General features: G+C 40.1%; 1 protein-coding gene across 1 annotated transcript; it reads right to left on the reverse strand.

Moving 5' to 3' along the window:
• Positions 1 to 785: 785 nt before the first annotated feature.
• GAS2L2 (growth arrest specific 2 like 2) lies at positions 786 to 16,747 on the reverse strand. Its single transcript, XM_083359702.1, has 6 exons — positions 16,215 to 16,747; positions 13,040 to 13,278; positions 11,111 to 11,218; positions 6,876 to 6,972; positions 4,078 to 4,387; positions 786 to 3,351 (listed from the first exon to the last, which is right to left on the reverse strand). Exons 1-6 carry the CDS (start codon positions 16,570 to 16,572, stop codon positions 1,497 to 1,499), a joined length of 2,967 nt encoding a protein of 988 aa, XP_083215828.1. The 5' UTR covers positions 16,573 to 16,747; the 3' UTR covers positions 786 to 1,496.
• Positions 16,748 to 16,974: the final 227 nt, after the last annotated feature.

Genomic DNA, 16,974 nt, shown 5'->3' on the forward strand with positions numbered 1-16,974 from the left:
ATTTGGTCCAGCAAAAGTTTATGCTTCAAGTCACCTATTTTAACTAGATATCTTCCAGATGTGCAAGAAATGCAACTTCCAGAATTCCAAACCAACATATATATCCTTTTCCAACTTATCTGGAAGATCCACGCGTGCAAAAGTTATTTTAAGTGGGACAGTGTGATGTGCTCTGAGAATAACCTTGAGGAAGGGGGAAGAAGACCCACAGTCAAATCAGTGATCAGATAAGAGAAATCTGAATCCAAAGCAAAAATGTAATTTGAAAAAAAGGAAGGAGAGCACATTCAGAATGGCAAGATTCTATTACTATAACCCTATAATAAAAGTAGTCTTAGTGTTTATAATGTTGGTGTTCAAACCTGATCTGCCTCAAAGGGCTGATAACTAGGAATATAGGGGTGATCCAGCGGGACAACCAGGAATAGATTTGATAATATGTTGTGGAAAGAAGGACAAAATGGCCTCAAGTGCTGCGAGTCATCATGAATCTGATCAGATCAAACCAGAGCAATAGTAGTTACTCAGCTGGCAGAAAAGGCAATGATCAACAGACATAGATTTCTCCAGCAGTCTTTTTTTTGTGCTCAAATATCCACCTATGTGTAACCCTAAGAATATGAAAGGGTTCTAGTCCTCACTAGTATAGGTGAAACATCTGTAATCAAGTTTCAGAAAATGTTCAGGAAGCAAAAGAAGAAGAAACGAAGGTATCCTTCCCTGCGATTCAACCTATCATATAGATCAGAGGTCCCCAACCTTTTGGGCACCAGGGACCAGTCACATGGAGGTAGGTTTTTTTGAGTACCGGAAGGGGCGTGGTTTTGTGTGCTGCCTACATCCTGCCGATGGGGCTTTCCTTGTTTGTTCAGACTGTTTGCTGGCATGTCGTGGCCCAGTACTGGTCCACAGACCGGGGGCTGGGGACCCCTGATATATAGATAGCATATGGATCTGCAGGTAGTCCTTGACTAACAACTAGGTATACATGTAGTCCTTGACTTATGACCAGTTGTTTAGTGACCACTCGAAGTTACAATGGACCTACCACCTTTGGGCTACTTAGAACACAGATTCAAAGTTCTGATGATGAGGCTCCCTCCGCAGCCACATACTAAACCTCAGGTGCTTGGGCAACATGGCCACATTGATGGTCATCTGCAGCATCCCATGATCCCATGACTATGTTTTATTATGGTTTTGCTGACAACTGGCACTTACTTCCAACTTTCAGCAAAACCGTGCTCATTGTGAACCATAGATTCATTTAATGACAGCAGCATTTTGCTGCAAAAAGGGTCATAAAATCTGAGTCATTTTACAACCTTTAGGACTTAGACTATAATGAGCAGGCTCCATTACAATCCTAGGTCAAGGGCTACCTATATATCTTTGAAGTGTACCCTTCTCACAGAGATGGAGGTTGCTGGTTGCAAACTTTGGAGAGGGATGGATTTGAGCATATCAAAAGATTACAACTGTATATTCAGGAATAATCACAGCCAAGTTTCCTTGTCATCCAAAGCTCCCATTATCTGTTCCGTCAGAGTCAGTTCCATACATTGTGTGGAGGACAAGCTGCACTCCAATTTTGGGTTTCCAGTGCTGTCTTGTTTCACCGTAGCTGGGCTATTCTTAGTCTTACATTTGGCCCTGTGGGTTTTGCCCTGGCCTTGGATGCTAGATGCCTTTCGGGCATATCTGTATGCCACTGGTGTGGGGATCTTTGAAGGCTTCTTCTCAGGCCTGTGGTCTTTGCGTGGACGGATCTTGGGGCGTAGCTTGAGCTTGTAAAAGGACGGCACACGCTCTGGTTTTTTCAGAAATCTCCTTGGTTTACTTTGCACATTCTCTGCAACGATGGAACTTTCTGAAGATTTGGGAGTTTCTTCATTCAGTAATGTTTGAGGAGTATCACCATTCTCACTAACTTCTATCTGTCCTCCATTATTTGCATGGGGTGGCTTGTCCTCCTTTGCTTCAGGCACTGAAGGGGTTTCATGTGGAATTTCTCTTTCCCCAAACCTTACTTTGGCCTGGCTTCCATTCAGCATATATGAATTCGTTGGAAAGGAAGAAGAAAGGTCAGTCCCCATGTGCTCCAGATGGAGGGCCATGGAAAGTTCTTGGATTACACTGTCATAATGGAGGCCTGCTGGATGCAACGTTGTGTCTCTGTCTGGCACATATACGCCACTCCGTGGAATGCCTTCACCATAAGTCAAGATCTTCTTGGTTCTCTGCAAAGAGGACAAAGAAGGAATGGATACTTTGGGGAGTATACAACCTACCATTGTGGAGTTTCTCTCTGGGTCATTGTCCTTTTTAAACTCTTCCAACTGGTTCTCTCCAGGAAGATGGTTGTCATCTGACTCTGCTTCCAACTCCTTGATATTGGACAAAATCTCCTCCTCCAAACTTCTATACAAAGATTGTTCTTCAGCCAAGTTAATAGGTAGTGGCGTGTAGACACGTTCCTTTTCCACAGAGGGCTCTTTTGTACCTCCAGGGCTCAAATGACAAGAAATTCTCAGGGTATCCTTTTGGCCCTGCAATGCCTGACTATCTTTCATTTTCTCTTCTGAGTCCAAGTGATGGACTCCAATCCTTAAGTTAGAAGACAATGAATCATAAACTTCCATGCTGGCCATCTTATTTTGTTCTTTTTTAGGACCCATCTCGTTCCTGGGTATTTTTTTGCTGTTCAACTGGTGTTGTTCTTTGGCCAAGGCAGGATCAGGATCGCTATTCCTGAACAATCCTTGATAAACCTCATTCCTTCTAGGAGTTGGAGGCCTGCAGAAAAGTGTGCCAACTTTTCCCGAGGTCCTTAAGCAACTATCCTCTCTTTGAACCTGGCCTGTGTGCTTCACTGGGGATGAAGATCGCTGACCTATTGAATCTTTCTTCCAATTATGCACAGGAGTCCCTTTGTGTTGTCCCTGTAAATTTTCCATTGGGACCTTAACAGTCTGTTGGTGGGAGGTTTTAAAGTGCTTATCTGGGCTGGTAGAACATATCTGTGAACAACTGTTCACTGTTCGCTGGACATTCCCTGCTGACTGAAATGCCTCATTCCTTTGTTTCATTGTTCCCAGTGGTACTGGTTTCTTAATTTCTGTTTTCAGATTCTCCGCCACTGTCTCAATACTACCAGGTTGTCTTCTAGACCTTGGACCAGAAAAATATCTCAAATCATGTGAGTTGTTCTCCATGCTCCCATTTTGCTGAGAAGACAATGAGACATAAAATGTCTCTCTCCCACTCAGAGTAGAAACCGACTGCTTGGATCCAAGCCTCTCTCCTGGACCTGGAAATCTCTGGGATGGAGTTGCGGGTCGCTCCCTCACCCTGGAAAAAGAAAAAGGTCAACAGCTATGAAACTGGGAATAAGCATTGCATGTGTGTACTGACATTACATACACCATGTTGATGGGAGCAGGAGAGGGAGGCCTCTTTGAGTAAGGTTTTCAGTAGGTAGGAATGTCTTTGATTAATGTTTGTAGCTCTTTAAAGTAACAGAACTTTCTCCATGTGGAATGTGGATTCTGATAAAAACTGATTTGTAGGAGATGAGCAGGCTGAACCCAAGGTCAGGGTCAAAGGCATCATCAGTTTATAAACGCTATCCTCCTACAAGAGATCCAAGTCCATTCCCCTGTGAATTCTGTTGACCCTTATCTAGCGCCAATTTGGCTTGGCCGCTAGTAGATCAGATTCTGGTCTATAGGTTGCATGTAATAAACTTTCAGTGCTTTGAATTGAACTCCTGGTTACATGCACTTGACACAGTTCAAACCGGCCAGAGACAAAGTCTTCACAAAGATTTGAATTTTAGGACCCATAATTTTACAAACTCATTATGACTCATTAAAATGTGGGAAACATACCTCCTGAATATGACAATGAGCATTAAGAAAAGCATGCTAAGAATATCATGGGATGCTATGAAATGTTACATGATATATATAAAGATACTGAGCATGCTTGCTAGATCGTAGGTGAGTCAAATGATGCTAACCAATGAAAGAACACATTCCAAATTTTAAAAAAAACATTCTGTGGAAATCTATTTACCTTATTGAAGGGGCTTTCCTGGGCTCTGAATGATCCTGGGACATCTTTGGTCCTTCGTTTTTCTTGCTGCGACTGCTGCCACCATTATCTGAGGGTGCTTGAGCCTTCTTCCACCCAGAGCCTGAACTGTGGGGCAGATAAGACCTCCACTCCACTGGGGGCAGTGGACTTTGGCATCTGCTCACAATTAAGGCAGGCTGGGGCTTATTACAGCTGTCTTTCCTGGGTGTTAAACGGGCTGTGATCTCATGTTGAACCTGGGTAGCCTGCATCTTCTGAGGACTGGCCATCTTCAAGATCTGCTTGTGAGCTGTGGAAAAAGCAGTAACAACAAAGTGTTGTAGCATATAAGCCTGGAGCCCTCTAGAACTTTTGGCACTACAATTTCTGGTAAGATATTATTTTGTTACATAATTCTAATGTTAATTTCCATTTTTACTCCTTTCCAAAACATGTTTTTTTTAAAAAAATCATAAAAAGTACTCTGCGTTTTAATGTTATTTAATCCACTTCTTTCTCTTTTTGAATACATTCTTTAGAATTATATTTTTGTCTAAATACATTATATCTTTCTCTCATCTTCACTGTCTGCAGAATCCATTCCCTTATAAGCCCTCGGTTTACAACCACATCTGCAACCAGAATTTCCATTGCAAAGTAAAATGGTTAAGTGAGTGGCATCCAATTTTTTTTTGCCACAGTTATTAAGTGAATCACTGCAATTGTTTCTGTTAAGTGCATCGTGAGGTCATTAAGCAAATCCAACTTCCCCCATTGTCTTCACTTGTCAGAAGCTGTCTGGAAGGGTCGCAAATTGTGATCGTGTGACCCTGGGATGGTGCCGTTGTAGATGCTAATTGCCAAGTGCCCAAGTTTTGATCACATGACTGTTGGGGATGTTGTAATGGTTGTAAGTGTAAGGACCAGTCATAAGTTATTTTTTCAGTGCCATTGTAACTTTGAATAGCTGCTAAATAAATGGCTGTAAGTTGAGGATTATCTGTATGTATTTTTTTTCTCATCTGCACCTTTTTTCACTTCATCATTCCAATTCCACCAAGCATCTTTTTTCCATACAATTAACTCCTCCTGTTTCAGTTATTTTCCCTCGGTTCAAAACAGCTTCCGCTTTCTTTTTCTGTACATTCCCTTTCCATTCATTCTCCTGGGAAGTTAATCTACCTTCTAATACATTCTCATAGTTTCATACTTCCAGCAGACCTTCTAATTTAATTCAAGTGTCTTTTAACTGTTTTTCTCTTCTTCCATGATCATTTTTTTTCTTGAGATCCAATTTTGACACCAATCAAATAATGGACACTCTAATTCAAAATTTCTCATGACTTCATATCCTCAACCTTTACTAAGAGACTTTGCTTCAATCCCCAATTTGAAAGCCCCTGTTTCTAAGCAGGCATTCACCAGTCATGATTCTCATTCATTCTTGGGTCTTCCAAAGGCCCAATCAATTTTTCTATATTATTTTCTCTCATGTTAACTAATGTATTGTTTTCCCCCTTGGAATTACATTACATTCATTCAGAAAGTTGGACAGCTTTTCTTCAAACTCATCACAATATTAATTTAAAAATTCCTATTTTCATGCAATTGCACAACAATCAAAATGATCGTGGTCGTATGCTTTCTGACATATAACTTAGCCTTTTCTTTCTCAATAAATCTCATTTTCAGTCACTGCCTATATTCAACTCCATGAGATCATACATTGACCAGAACGGCTTCTAATTTCATAGACCCACAACACATCTTTTTGCCATTCTTTCATTTCATTCAGGCTCTTTACTGTTTATTCCTTTTACATTCCAAGTTGCGTTGTATGTCAAAAATCAGATGGGCCCATAAATATCGACCTCCAAAGCCCACCATGATGTTGGTCAATTGAAGCTTCCTCATTATGCTTTCAGTATAATTGAAAAGGCATGAACCAGGTCACCAGCCTTAGCTACGTCTGTGTCACATGCAGCACTCCCTTTTCATGTTAAGGAAATCACTGGTCAGTTTGGCCATATTTAACAGCCTCAACTTACAACTGGTAGCTTAGTGACCATTTCAATTTCCAACAATCTTACTTGGGGGGGTTCTTATGACCCAGATTCTAAGTTCCAACTGTTAGGCCCCCCTGCAGTCACATGAGTGTACTTCAGGCACCCAGCAACTAGGCCAGGGATAGGCAACCTTGGCTCTTTTATGACTCGTGGACTTCAACTTCCAAAATTCTGAGGTGCATGTATGGCCATTCGTAGCATCCTGTGTTTATGTGATTGTATTTAATGAAGTTCTGCTGAAAGCCAACACTCCAGTTTTTGGCAAAACGGTGCCCATAGCAAACCATTGGTTCCTTTAACAACTGTGGAGTTCACTTAATGACCACAGATTTGCCTCAATAAATTCATAAAATTGGATCAGTCAAGTTTTATAACTGTCAGGAGTTACAACCATAATGGAGGGGCTCCATTACAGCAGTAACTCAAGGACTATCTATGTGCCACAACTGCAACCAAGCAGGCTCACATTATTCTATGCAAGTAGGAACTCTAAATCTAGATATTGTCTTGCCCCACTCCAACTAGGAGATATATGCAGTACATGGATGCACCTTTAAAATAGAGAATTGTTGTAAGAGGAGGCATCCTATCTTGTTAGCAGAGCAGAGATACTTGTGCATTTTTGGCTCAAAAAATGCCTCAGATATGATTGATAGATGTCATTCTTGGAGTCTAAACTTAGAATTGCAGGCAAAGTCATACTTTACACTTGAGGAATAGAAATGGACTCACAGAGTGAAGTACACCGGCATGGATCGTGCTTATCCAGGTAGTGTTCCAGGGTGTCCCAGCCACCACCTACTCGGACCATTACATGATTCCGCAGGATCTAGACCAACCAAAAACACATGTGAGCAAAAATCACCCTTCCATGATATCAGACGCCATGTTAGCCATCCTTGGCTTTTTTGAAGAGTGCGCATCCAACTATTGTTCTTTAAAACAAAGATTCACAGCCTTGGATTGGGACTTGCCTTTGCACATTCTTCCTGGAAGCCCTGATTTTCTGCTTTCCATTACCCAGCTAATCAACTAAGCAAACAGCTGAATTATTTCATTAATAACAAGAAATAATTGATTTAACAGGATTCCTAGAGGGAGTGGGAATAGATTTGAACTCCACCCCCCCCAATGAATTAATTGAAAGGATAGGTTGACATCACAATCCCTTGGTAGAAGTTTGGCCACCATGATTGGGAAAGGAGCTTCCATATTTGAGCTGCAAACATCCAGGTGATCATTAGATGGCATAGTGGGTTAGAAAATTCAAATAATCTTTGCTGCCATTTAACTGCACATACTGATCCATGGTAGAATGTAGCATTGAGCAGACCCAAAGTAGCATGCTCAGAGACTTGTGTGCAAGTGGATATCCTATCCAGTCACATTCTTTGAATCCACAGCAGGATAATTTCCAAAGAAGTTCAAATGTGGGAACTATTCTATATATGTCAGCTGCACCACATACTATCTTCTGTCTGTAGGTTTTAACATGGTGAAACGGTGCACTCTAGGGCAAAGGTTTTTCAACCAATATATCTCAAATGGGCTAACTTATAGAATGCATCCAAAATCTGGGACCCATGACTCCTGTTGAATTGAAATTTGGCAAATTTTATAAAACATTTTATGACATAAAAATTATCATAAAGCATTTTATGACATATTGGAAAAATGTCTTAAAACATTTCCTGTGATCATCTCCTGATGTTTGACTGTGCTATACTGGTAGTCCTCAACTTACAACAGTTCATTTAGCAACTGTTTGAAGTTACAACAGCCTCAGAAAAAATGATTTATAAGCTGTATTTATACTTATGTGATGGTGGTCACATGATCACAATTCTGAGACTTGGCAACTGGCTTGCATTTATGATTGACTACAGTCACATGTTTGTAATTTGCATCTTTTTTTGCTAATTTCTGGCAAAAAAAATTGTTGGGGAAACTAGATTTGCTTAAAGATCACATTGGGTGATTTAATGACCATGATGATTTCTTTAACAACCACTTCAAAAATTGAATGCAACTCAACTTATGACTGCAACAACATAGGACTAGAAATTCCACCTCCAATTTTGGTCATAAGACAAGGACAGCCTGTACAGTTCAAAATTGCTACTTTCAAGGCTGATACATCTCTGCATATCACCCTCATTTTAAATAATTTTTCAAGTACATTAGAAGCTCTTTGACTTTTGAAGGCACTGAGAAATCTGGTAAAGAAATCACTGGTTGTCTAGTGTGGCTTTAAAAGTGGGATAAATTCATCTACTTGCTACATTTGTAATAAAACTCTCAGGCTCAGAAGTAAATTTATCTCTGAATACCAGAAAACAGAGGAAAGTTTTCTTGATCCTGCCCTGCTTCCTAAAGATGTTTAATTGAGTGCTATGAAAACCGGATGCTGAGCTAGTTGATCCTTTGAACTCTACTAATATGACTGGAACTCTTTTATGTGGAAATGTGATTTATACATGATGTCAAGCTTGACGCGTGCACGTGAGGTTGCCATCATTATTGCTTCTCAGTTTGCCAATACACTAGTGGGGGAGGAGAGAAGGGAATGAAAAGCAAGTTCCGGACAACAAGAAGTCAGCCCGTGTGAACCAAGGACGTTTCAGCAGGTGTTTGCAAACCCACAAAGACACTTTCTCATAACAATAATTTGAGACTTGATTGGACCATGTGATCTGCACTAATAGGGGGAGGGAGAATTCTATATTTTAATTATAGTGGTTTGCATGGGAATTAACCAAAGCTGGTTTTGCTTCATTCGTGCCGAAATGAGGTACTCAATAAAGTTTTGCATTAAGAGATCGGATTGCCTCGATGGTGCTTGCTTGCTTGCTTGGGTTCGTTAGTCGGAAGCGTGACACATGAATTAATATATTTACTAACTCATTAAGAGTAGTACAGTTTAACTTATTTATTTTATTTTATTTTATTTTATTATATTTATATACCGCCCTTTCCCTGAGGACTCAGGGCGGTTTACAGGGAATTAAAAATCAAAACATACAAAAGTTAAAACCAGTTAAAAAATATTAAATTCACCCTGTACACTTAAAAACCCCAGTTAAAATTTTCTCCTCAGCCTGGGCCCGAGAGCTCGAAGAGCCAGGTCTTCAGGCCCCGGCGGAATGATCGGAGGTCGGGGGCAGTCCTCAGCTCCACCGGCAGCTGGTTCCAGAGGGCAGGCGCTCCCACTGAGAAGGCCCTATCCCTGGGTGTCACCCGCCGGCAATCTCTCACCGGCGGAACCCTGAGCAGACCCTCCCTGTGGGAGCGCACTGGGCGAAGGGCGTTTGATGCCGGCAGCAGGTGTTCCCTCAAATATCCCGGACCCAGGCCATGTAGGGCTTTATAGGTGATAACCAGCACCTTGAATTTCACCCGGAGGGCAACCGGAAGCCAATGTAGCTCGCGGAGTAGAGGTGTTACATGGGAGTATCGGGAAACCCCCATTACAACCCGCGCGGCCGCATTCTGCACCAGTTGAAGCCTCCGAGTGGTCTTCAAGGGCAGACCCTTCTAAAACATAATTACCTTTCAAGACTATTTTTTGTTCAGTGATGCTGCAAAGAATAAGGATGAGAGGAACAAACTATATAATAGAAGTAGAGGGGGGAAAGATAGTTGTAATGAAGCCAACAGTTAAGAGATAGAGGAAATGCAGAACTATTGTTATAGAAATTTTAAAAAAAATCTGCTTTAGAAGTGGGTGAAGAGGGCTAAATAAGGAGATTCCAGCTGAATGAGTGAAAGCAGAGGGCCCCTTTGGAAAAAGGTAGAAAGGGTGAATGTAAAAACAACAGAATAATGGTTTGTTAAGCATGTTGGGAAAGCGATTGGTATAATTCTGCTGGACAGGTAATGAGAGGTGACAGTAAGGAAAATTTAGGAAGGGAAGTGGAGTTTTATGCTGCAGTGAGGTTGTGCAGCCCACATATTTGCTTTGCAGCAGAAGAAGACTCCTGAGTGCATTAAGATGGTGTATGGGAAAAGGAAAACATTCATGAGAATAAAAGCATGAATGGAGAGATACAGTAGATTTAGCTATTTGTCATTTTCTTATTTTGTGCCTTTCCTTTCTTTGGCTTACTAATTTTTATTCTCTTTCAGTGATCTACATAATCGCTGCATGCTTTGAAAAGAAATCATATGTTCAATGTGGATGTCTATGAGAGCAAGTGAGTCAGGGCTGTCCTCAGACCTTGGTCAAAAAAGTCAAGAGGGCAATTGTGACAGAATGATTGAAGCTGCACCTTTTAAAATGTATCTCGTAGATGGAAGGCAAAGCTTTGACCATCAACGTCACCATCTTGAATGTCTATAGAGATTCTCAGTTATCCAGGTCATGATTGTCACCAAGGTGCTTTTTCCAAAAGGCAATTGGATTTTCTTTGGGGGTTTTCCTTGAGGACATTTCGCTTCTCATCCAAGAAGCTTCTTTAATTCTGATTGAAGGATGAGGGAGTGGAAGGATTTATTTTTCCTTGCAGTCATCTGATCATTAGCACTCTCTCTGAGATCATTGAGGCCACTTGGGAGTTTATTGGTGCCTTCAGGGTCACCTGAATCAGAATGCAAATGGGTGTGGAATGTTCCTGGAATAGATGAAAGTTCCATTCAGTCAGAACTGAAGAAACTGCTTGGATGAGAAACGAAACACCTTCAAGGAAATACAAAGTCCAGTTGCCTTTTGAAAAATCATCTTGGTCGCCATCTTGACTTTTTTTGACCCTAACCCTGCAAACACCCCTATATTGAAGGATACGTTTAGGTTGCTTTCATTTTGTATATGCAAGTTGTTTTTTCTCAGCACAATGGACAGACCGGACTCTCAGGAATTGTTTGTTCATTAAAGGAGGTTGCTATTGGCAGATCTTTACTCCAAGGAGCTCAACATGTGAAGTTCCGTAGAATTCTTGCTTCCTGAAAGGTAAGGTTTAAGCTTGACTCACCCTAACAAAAATGAGAGTGTTGGAATCACCAATGCGATACTTTCCCTCTGAGACTTTGACCATGGAGAACTGAACTGGACAAGTGCATCGGCTAACAAGGCATTGGACCTTCAGGGAAAACCAAAGGAAAAATCATAAAGATCTTAGTAATGAAAGGCATCAAGTAAACTTGCCCTGAAGTTGAAAAACCCTACCAGAAGTTTAATTTTAAAGAAAAAAAAAGGACTTTTTGTGTTGTTTAGATAATTATCCACTGAACTCTGTTACTCAGTTAAATCAATTTATGAATGTACAGGTAGTCCTCGTTTAGCAACCATAATTGGGACCAGTAACTCAATTGTTAAGTGGAACATTATGAGTTTAGGATCTTTCCTTTGCTTTAAATTCTGCAAGGATCATCCAAGGACTGGTTGCAACATTTATTTTTTCATCATTGCTGTAATGGTGAATGATTGCTAAATGAGTCAGGGACTAAATGAAGACTACCTGTATATAGTCTTCTTACTTAGCACACAGCTCAGGGCAGTACACATGACAAATAACAGTAAGGATCAATAAAACTATGTTATAAAACTAAATATAAAAAGCATCTGCAAATGCCTAAGTGCCGGGATTAAAAACCTCATCCAGCAGCTTGTGCTCATTCAGATGTAATGCCAGAAGGAAAAAATGGGTCTTTAATGCATCTCAAAAGCAGAGTGGGAGACAAGCAGAGTCAAGAGTCACTTATTTGAAATGGCTATTATAGAAATGGAATGAATGAACGAATGAATGAATGAATTTAATGAATCTGAATCCAAATCCTATCAGACAACATCACCTAAGCATGTAACCATGTGGGAGTTTTCTGGATGGGAAGTTACTTCTGGAGATGGACAATCCTCAACTTATGACTGTTGTGACATACAGTCGAAATTCCAGGCTTTATTATGGTCATAAATTGACATCTACCTATACAAAATACAGCCTTGGTGTCGTTAGATTGCCAGAGTGTAACTAGGAAAGGGCAATTAGGTCTATATTATTGAAACCAAAATAAGTCAGATGTGTTGCAGAATATTTAAAATAATAGAGCAAATAATATAATGGGTTTGCATGGAAACTTTCACAGTTGATCCAAATGTTTTAACTGATTAATAATTATTTATTACAATTATATGCCAACTGACTCCCAGTAATTCCCTGTGGTCTCTCATTCACCAGCCAACCAGGTCTGACTCTGCATAAGGAATAGCCAAGGCCATCTAGATGTTCTCCCCTGTTGCATGGCCTTTTTAATAGGGAGCTTGTCACTAGCCCTCATTTGAAAATGTCAGATGGATCCATGCCTTCTACGGGAGGCAGTAAAAGAATCAATACTATGGTGCTGGAGAAGACTCCTGCGAGTCCCTTGGACTGCAAGGCATTCATACCGGTCAGTCCTAGAGGAGATCAACCCTGACTGCTCTTTAGAAGGCCAGATCCTGAAGTTGAAACTCAAATACTTTGGCCACCTAATGAGAAGGAAGGACTCACTGGAGAAGAGCCTAATGCTGGGAAAGATTGAGGGCAAGAGAAGAAAGGGACAACAGAGAATGAGGTGGCTGGATGGAGTCACTGAAGCAGTAGGCGTGAGCTTAAATGGACTCCAAAAGATGCTAGAGGACAGGAAGGCCTGGAGGAACATTGTCCATGGGGTCGCAATGGGTTGGACATGACTTTGCAGCTAACAACAACAACAAAAGAATCAGAATAACTAAGAGTTATTGCTAGACATCTCCACAAATTCCAGTTTCGTAGATTGAGGATGAGAGATTAAAAAACTATGAACCAAAAGGATACTGACACTGGAGCCAGTATGGGGAAAGTCTTTAGTGGCACTAATAAACCTTCTGTTCCTGATCCTCTCACATGTAACTCGTGTCTAGCCATTCTTAAAGACACTTGTACCATCTGGTCCAGATTCTTGAAGTTAGGAGGTTCTCTCTTGGGCCGGGGAAGAAGCGTTTCATCCGGTGGCAGGTTCATGTCCTCACGGATCTCATCCTCAATGTCTTCCTCCATTTGGATGAGGACAGGAGCGCTCATGCCAAAACGAGAAGCCCGCCGGGCTACCTCCAGAAGACACAAGACAAAGTTCTTCTCGTTCTTGCGCAAGACCAGGTCCTCCGTCTCAAACATCAGGACATCTAAAAGAGAACAGAGAGGCTGAATGCAGTGAGGCGAAGAAAGATGGAGAATCGCTACAAGATTCTCTCAGAGAAAAGATGAAAACCCAGTAAGAGTTGAGTAAGAAACAAAAGACTAATTGGATTTGCTTTGGTTGCAGTGCTTCGGGGTCACGTGGTCAACATCTGTGACCTTCCCAGCCAACTTACAGCAACCAAAGTCAATTGGGAAAGCTGCATTTGCTTAATGACTACAATCTTACAATTTGCTTAACCATGGCAGTGATTTGCTTAACAATCATGGCAAAATAAGATTGTAAAATCAAACACAACTCACTTAACACAGCCTTGCTTAGCAGTGGAAATCTGGTCCTGTTGGTGGTCATAAGCCAAGGGCTGCCTGTACGTTACCATTCCAAACACCACTTCTACAATCCAATCCCAATGTACTGATTCTTAGCATTCTGTATTTATTTATTTATTTATTTTATCATATTAAAATTATTTGGTTTCACTGAATTGGAGCAAAATATTAATTGTCTAAGTGTATTGTAAAAAAAAAATGCATGGGATGTACCCAAAAGAATGCTCAGGGAGGCATGCCCAGAAGTAAAAAATAATGACTTAATAACTTAAATGGTCCGCCTTCAAGCCATTCTTCTACTGAAGAAGAATGTGGCTCTTTGCCATTCTTCCGAATTAAATATTAACAAAATCCACATCATGGCTGCCATCTAACAGGCTGGGGAATGCAGGTGTTTCTCTGCATATGGAGCCCCCTTTTTTAAAACAAAACAAAATCTGACTCTAATGGCAAGCAGATAAAGCAGGCACTTCTGGAGCTGAACCAAAGAGAAGGTCATACATGGCCTGCCCACTTGAAATGTTGTGTTCTGGGTGCTAATGTAGCTTTTCCCCTTCAGCTATTTATCTATATTGATTGGATAATAGCTACCATTATCGTTTGCAGCCAGCATGTTTTCCCCACTTTTGTGAATCATAGATGTTGCTGCCCAGATCATCTGATGGATACAAAATCCAACGAAGATTATGTATGAATTTATTTATTTATTATTTGATGTTTTTAATTGTTTTGCTTTTTTTAAATTGATTTAACTGCTTTATAGTTTTTTGGGTTATAAGCTGATCAGAGTCTGGTTGAGATAGGCAGCTATAGAAATTGAATAAATAAATAAATTTAGATAGATAGATAGATAGATAGATAGATAGATAGATAGATAGATAGATAGATAGATAGACAGACAGACAGACAGATAGATGATTGCTAGATAGATGATATATAGATACATAGATATATAGATGATTGCTAGATAGATGATAGATAGATAGATAGATAGATAGATAGATAGATAGATAGATAGATAGATAGATAGATAGATAGATGATTGCTAGATAGATGATAGATAGATAGATAGATGATTGCTAGATAGATAGATAGATAGATAGATAGATAGATAGATAGATAGATAGATAGATAGATAGATAGATAAATGCTTATGATTCTAGTTGAGATTTATTTGCCTCCTTTGATGGCCAAGAGGTTTTTGACAACTCAACAAGCTTTTCTCATGGTAGTTTTCAACCATTTAGTATTATTCACAGATTCTGAATTTGGGGGCTCCACATAACCATGATTGCTATAGCTTTGGCTCCTGTATTGTCCTCCATGAATTGTTCTAAGTGCTGGACAAAGCAGTCCAGCAGAAGAGTGAGAGAAAGCCAATGGAAATGGTGGAAGAGTCAAAGCAACTCCAAATGCATGCGAAACAATGAGAAAATGAGAGAAATGTTGCAAAAAAGGTAAGTTGCCTTCCTATTCAGATATATATAATGGAAAGTGAATATCTTAGGATTCAGCCTTTAAGTTTAAATCTTAGAGTGCTCCTTTTTTCTCATTATTCTTCCTAATGGGAAATGTATGAGACAGAAATAAGAAAGAACAGGGCTTCAGTCACTGGTGGCCAACATCTTGATCTTTTTGACCCCCATGTTTCCCCATTGGGACTGAAACTCACTCAATTGTCCACCTGCTTGGCATGAAAAACATTAAAAAAATGACTTTAGAAAAAAACCCAAACCAAAACCACAGTATAAAGTAGCTAAGAAACAAACAAAATCAGCAGTTTCACACCAAAACAATACACCTTAAAAATATCATCTTATTAAAATGCAGGAACAAGATACCAAACATTTCACCCCCTCTGTTTTGCCAGGGGGAAATGCAATAGAGGAAGCAGAGACAGGTGAAACACAATACAAATAAACATTCCACACAATTTAAATATTGCTCACTTTAAAATTTAGTTGTTCGGGTCTTCTAGTTTCTACCTGCACTTAAACTACGTGTTAACTGATTTTCTAAATCTCCATTCTTGAAGATTTACATTACACCCCCAATTTAAGGAGAGTTAATTTCTGGTTAAAAGCATCTACAACTGTCATCCTGAATTGCAAACACTGCTCTTTCTGATGGCAACAAACAATTTAATAGGAAAGCGACAATGGAAGTGGATTATGGGGGTGAAAGGCCAAGGAAGGGAATTAGACTGTAAGGATATTATTTCTCTTTTCATTAACTTGAGTATGAGTGTAACCAAATTTCCAGAACAAATCTGAGAACAGAGGAACACTAGGACAGAAGCATTCAGTCATCTTCTGCTTTGCTTTTCTAGCAGAGTGAGATACGTTCATGAGTGTATACTGTATATATAGTCTTTTAAAGTATCATGCAAAGCCCTGTTCTAAATAAGTTTAGTTTGGACTTTAGAAAGATATGGTTAACAATTGAACAGATGACCCATGAATCGATAGAAAAGACAAAAGAAAAAGGAAAGAAAGGAAAGCAATGTGTATTCACATTTTAATCATTCAAACAATTCGCTTTTAGCAATTTTTTCTTACAGCATTGCACAGTATATCAATTCAAATCTGTGTACCTTTAATATCCATCTCTTTTCGGCACCACTGAATAAAGTTGGACACATTGTCTCGAGCTTGGAAGGTGCTTGGCTGAGCAAAATCATTACAGGTTACACCATATATGGGAAGTTGGAGTTTTTTGCCCAAACTTGGATATTCCTGGTTGAGGTCTCTGGCCACCTGGGTGATGTTGTTAGCGTGATGACAAAGAAGGACACCTGTATCCAGGACATCCAGAAAAGATCTCACATCAATGTCGACATCATAGAGTTCCTTAAGCCATTCTGCCAGATCCTCCTTCATGGCATACAAGTATTGTTCGCTTGTTTTGTAGGGGCGGATGCTTCGCACACTGGCATCCTGAATCCCAGACATTTTCCTGGCAGAATCCCTGATGGAGCTTTGCCTGCAATCCACTGAGCCGTTTTTAGAGTTTTAGCTGTTTTCTTCTTGTTCAACCCATCATTAGAAATACGTCCAACCACTTATAGCATTAAGAACCCACCTCATTGATCTTTTTAAAGACAAGGTTTACATACCCATCTCCCACTCCCACAGGATTTCACAGAATCAGGAAAGACCCAAGTAGGTGGATTCTTCTCAAAATGATCTCTATCTCAGCATTTTGGTGTCTTCATGCTATCAGCTACTTTAGAAGTAGGATACATGCCTGAACCCTTGCTTTCCTCTTAAACCAGAAGTCTCAGCTATTCTTCTATTTTAAAAACCTGAGGGGCTTTTCAGAATTTTGGAAGCAGGATCCAGAAAAAGAAGAAT

Source organism: Vipera ursinii, assembly GCF_947247035.1.
Source record: "Vipera ursinii genome assembly, chromosome: 1".
NCBI classification, from domain to species: domain Eukaryota; kingdom Metazoa; phylum Chordata; class Lepidosauria; order Squamata; family Viperidae; genus Vipera; species Vipera ursinii.

Coding starts and splice junctions, on each gene's coding strand:
- GAS2L2 (XM_083359702.1), bottom strand. CDS start 16,572: ATGTCTGGGATTCAGGATGCCAGTGTGCGAAGCATCCGCCCCTACAAA. Junction 6,973..11,110: donor ACACTCTCATTTTTGTTAGG/GTGAGTCAAGCT, acceptor TGGTTGGTCTAG/ATCCTGCGGAATCATGTAAT. Junction 3,352..4,077: donor AGGAAAGCCCCTTCAATAAG/GTAAATAGATTT, acceptor TTCTTTTTCCAG/GGTGAGGGAGCGACCCGCAA.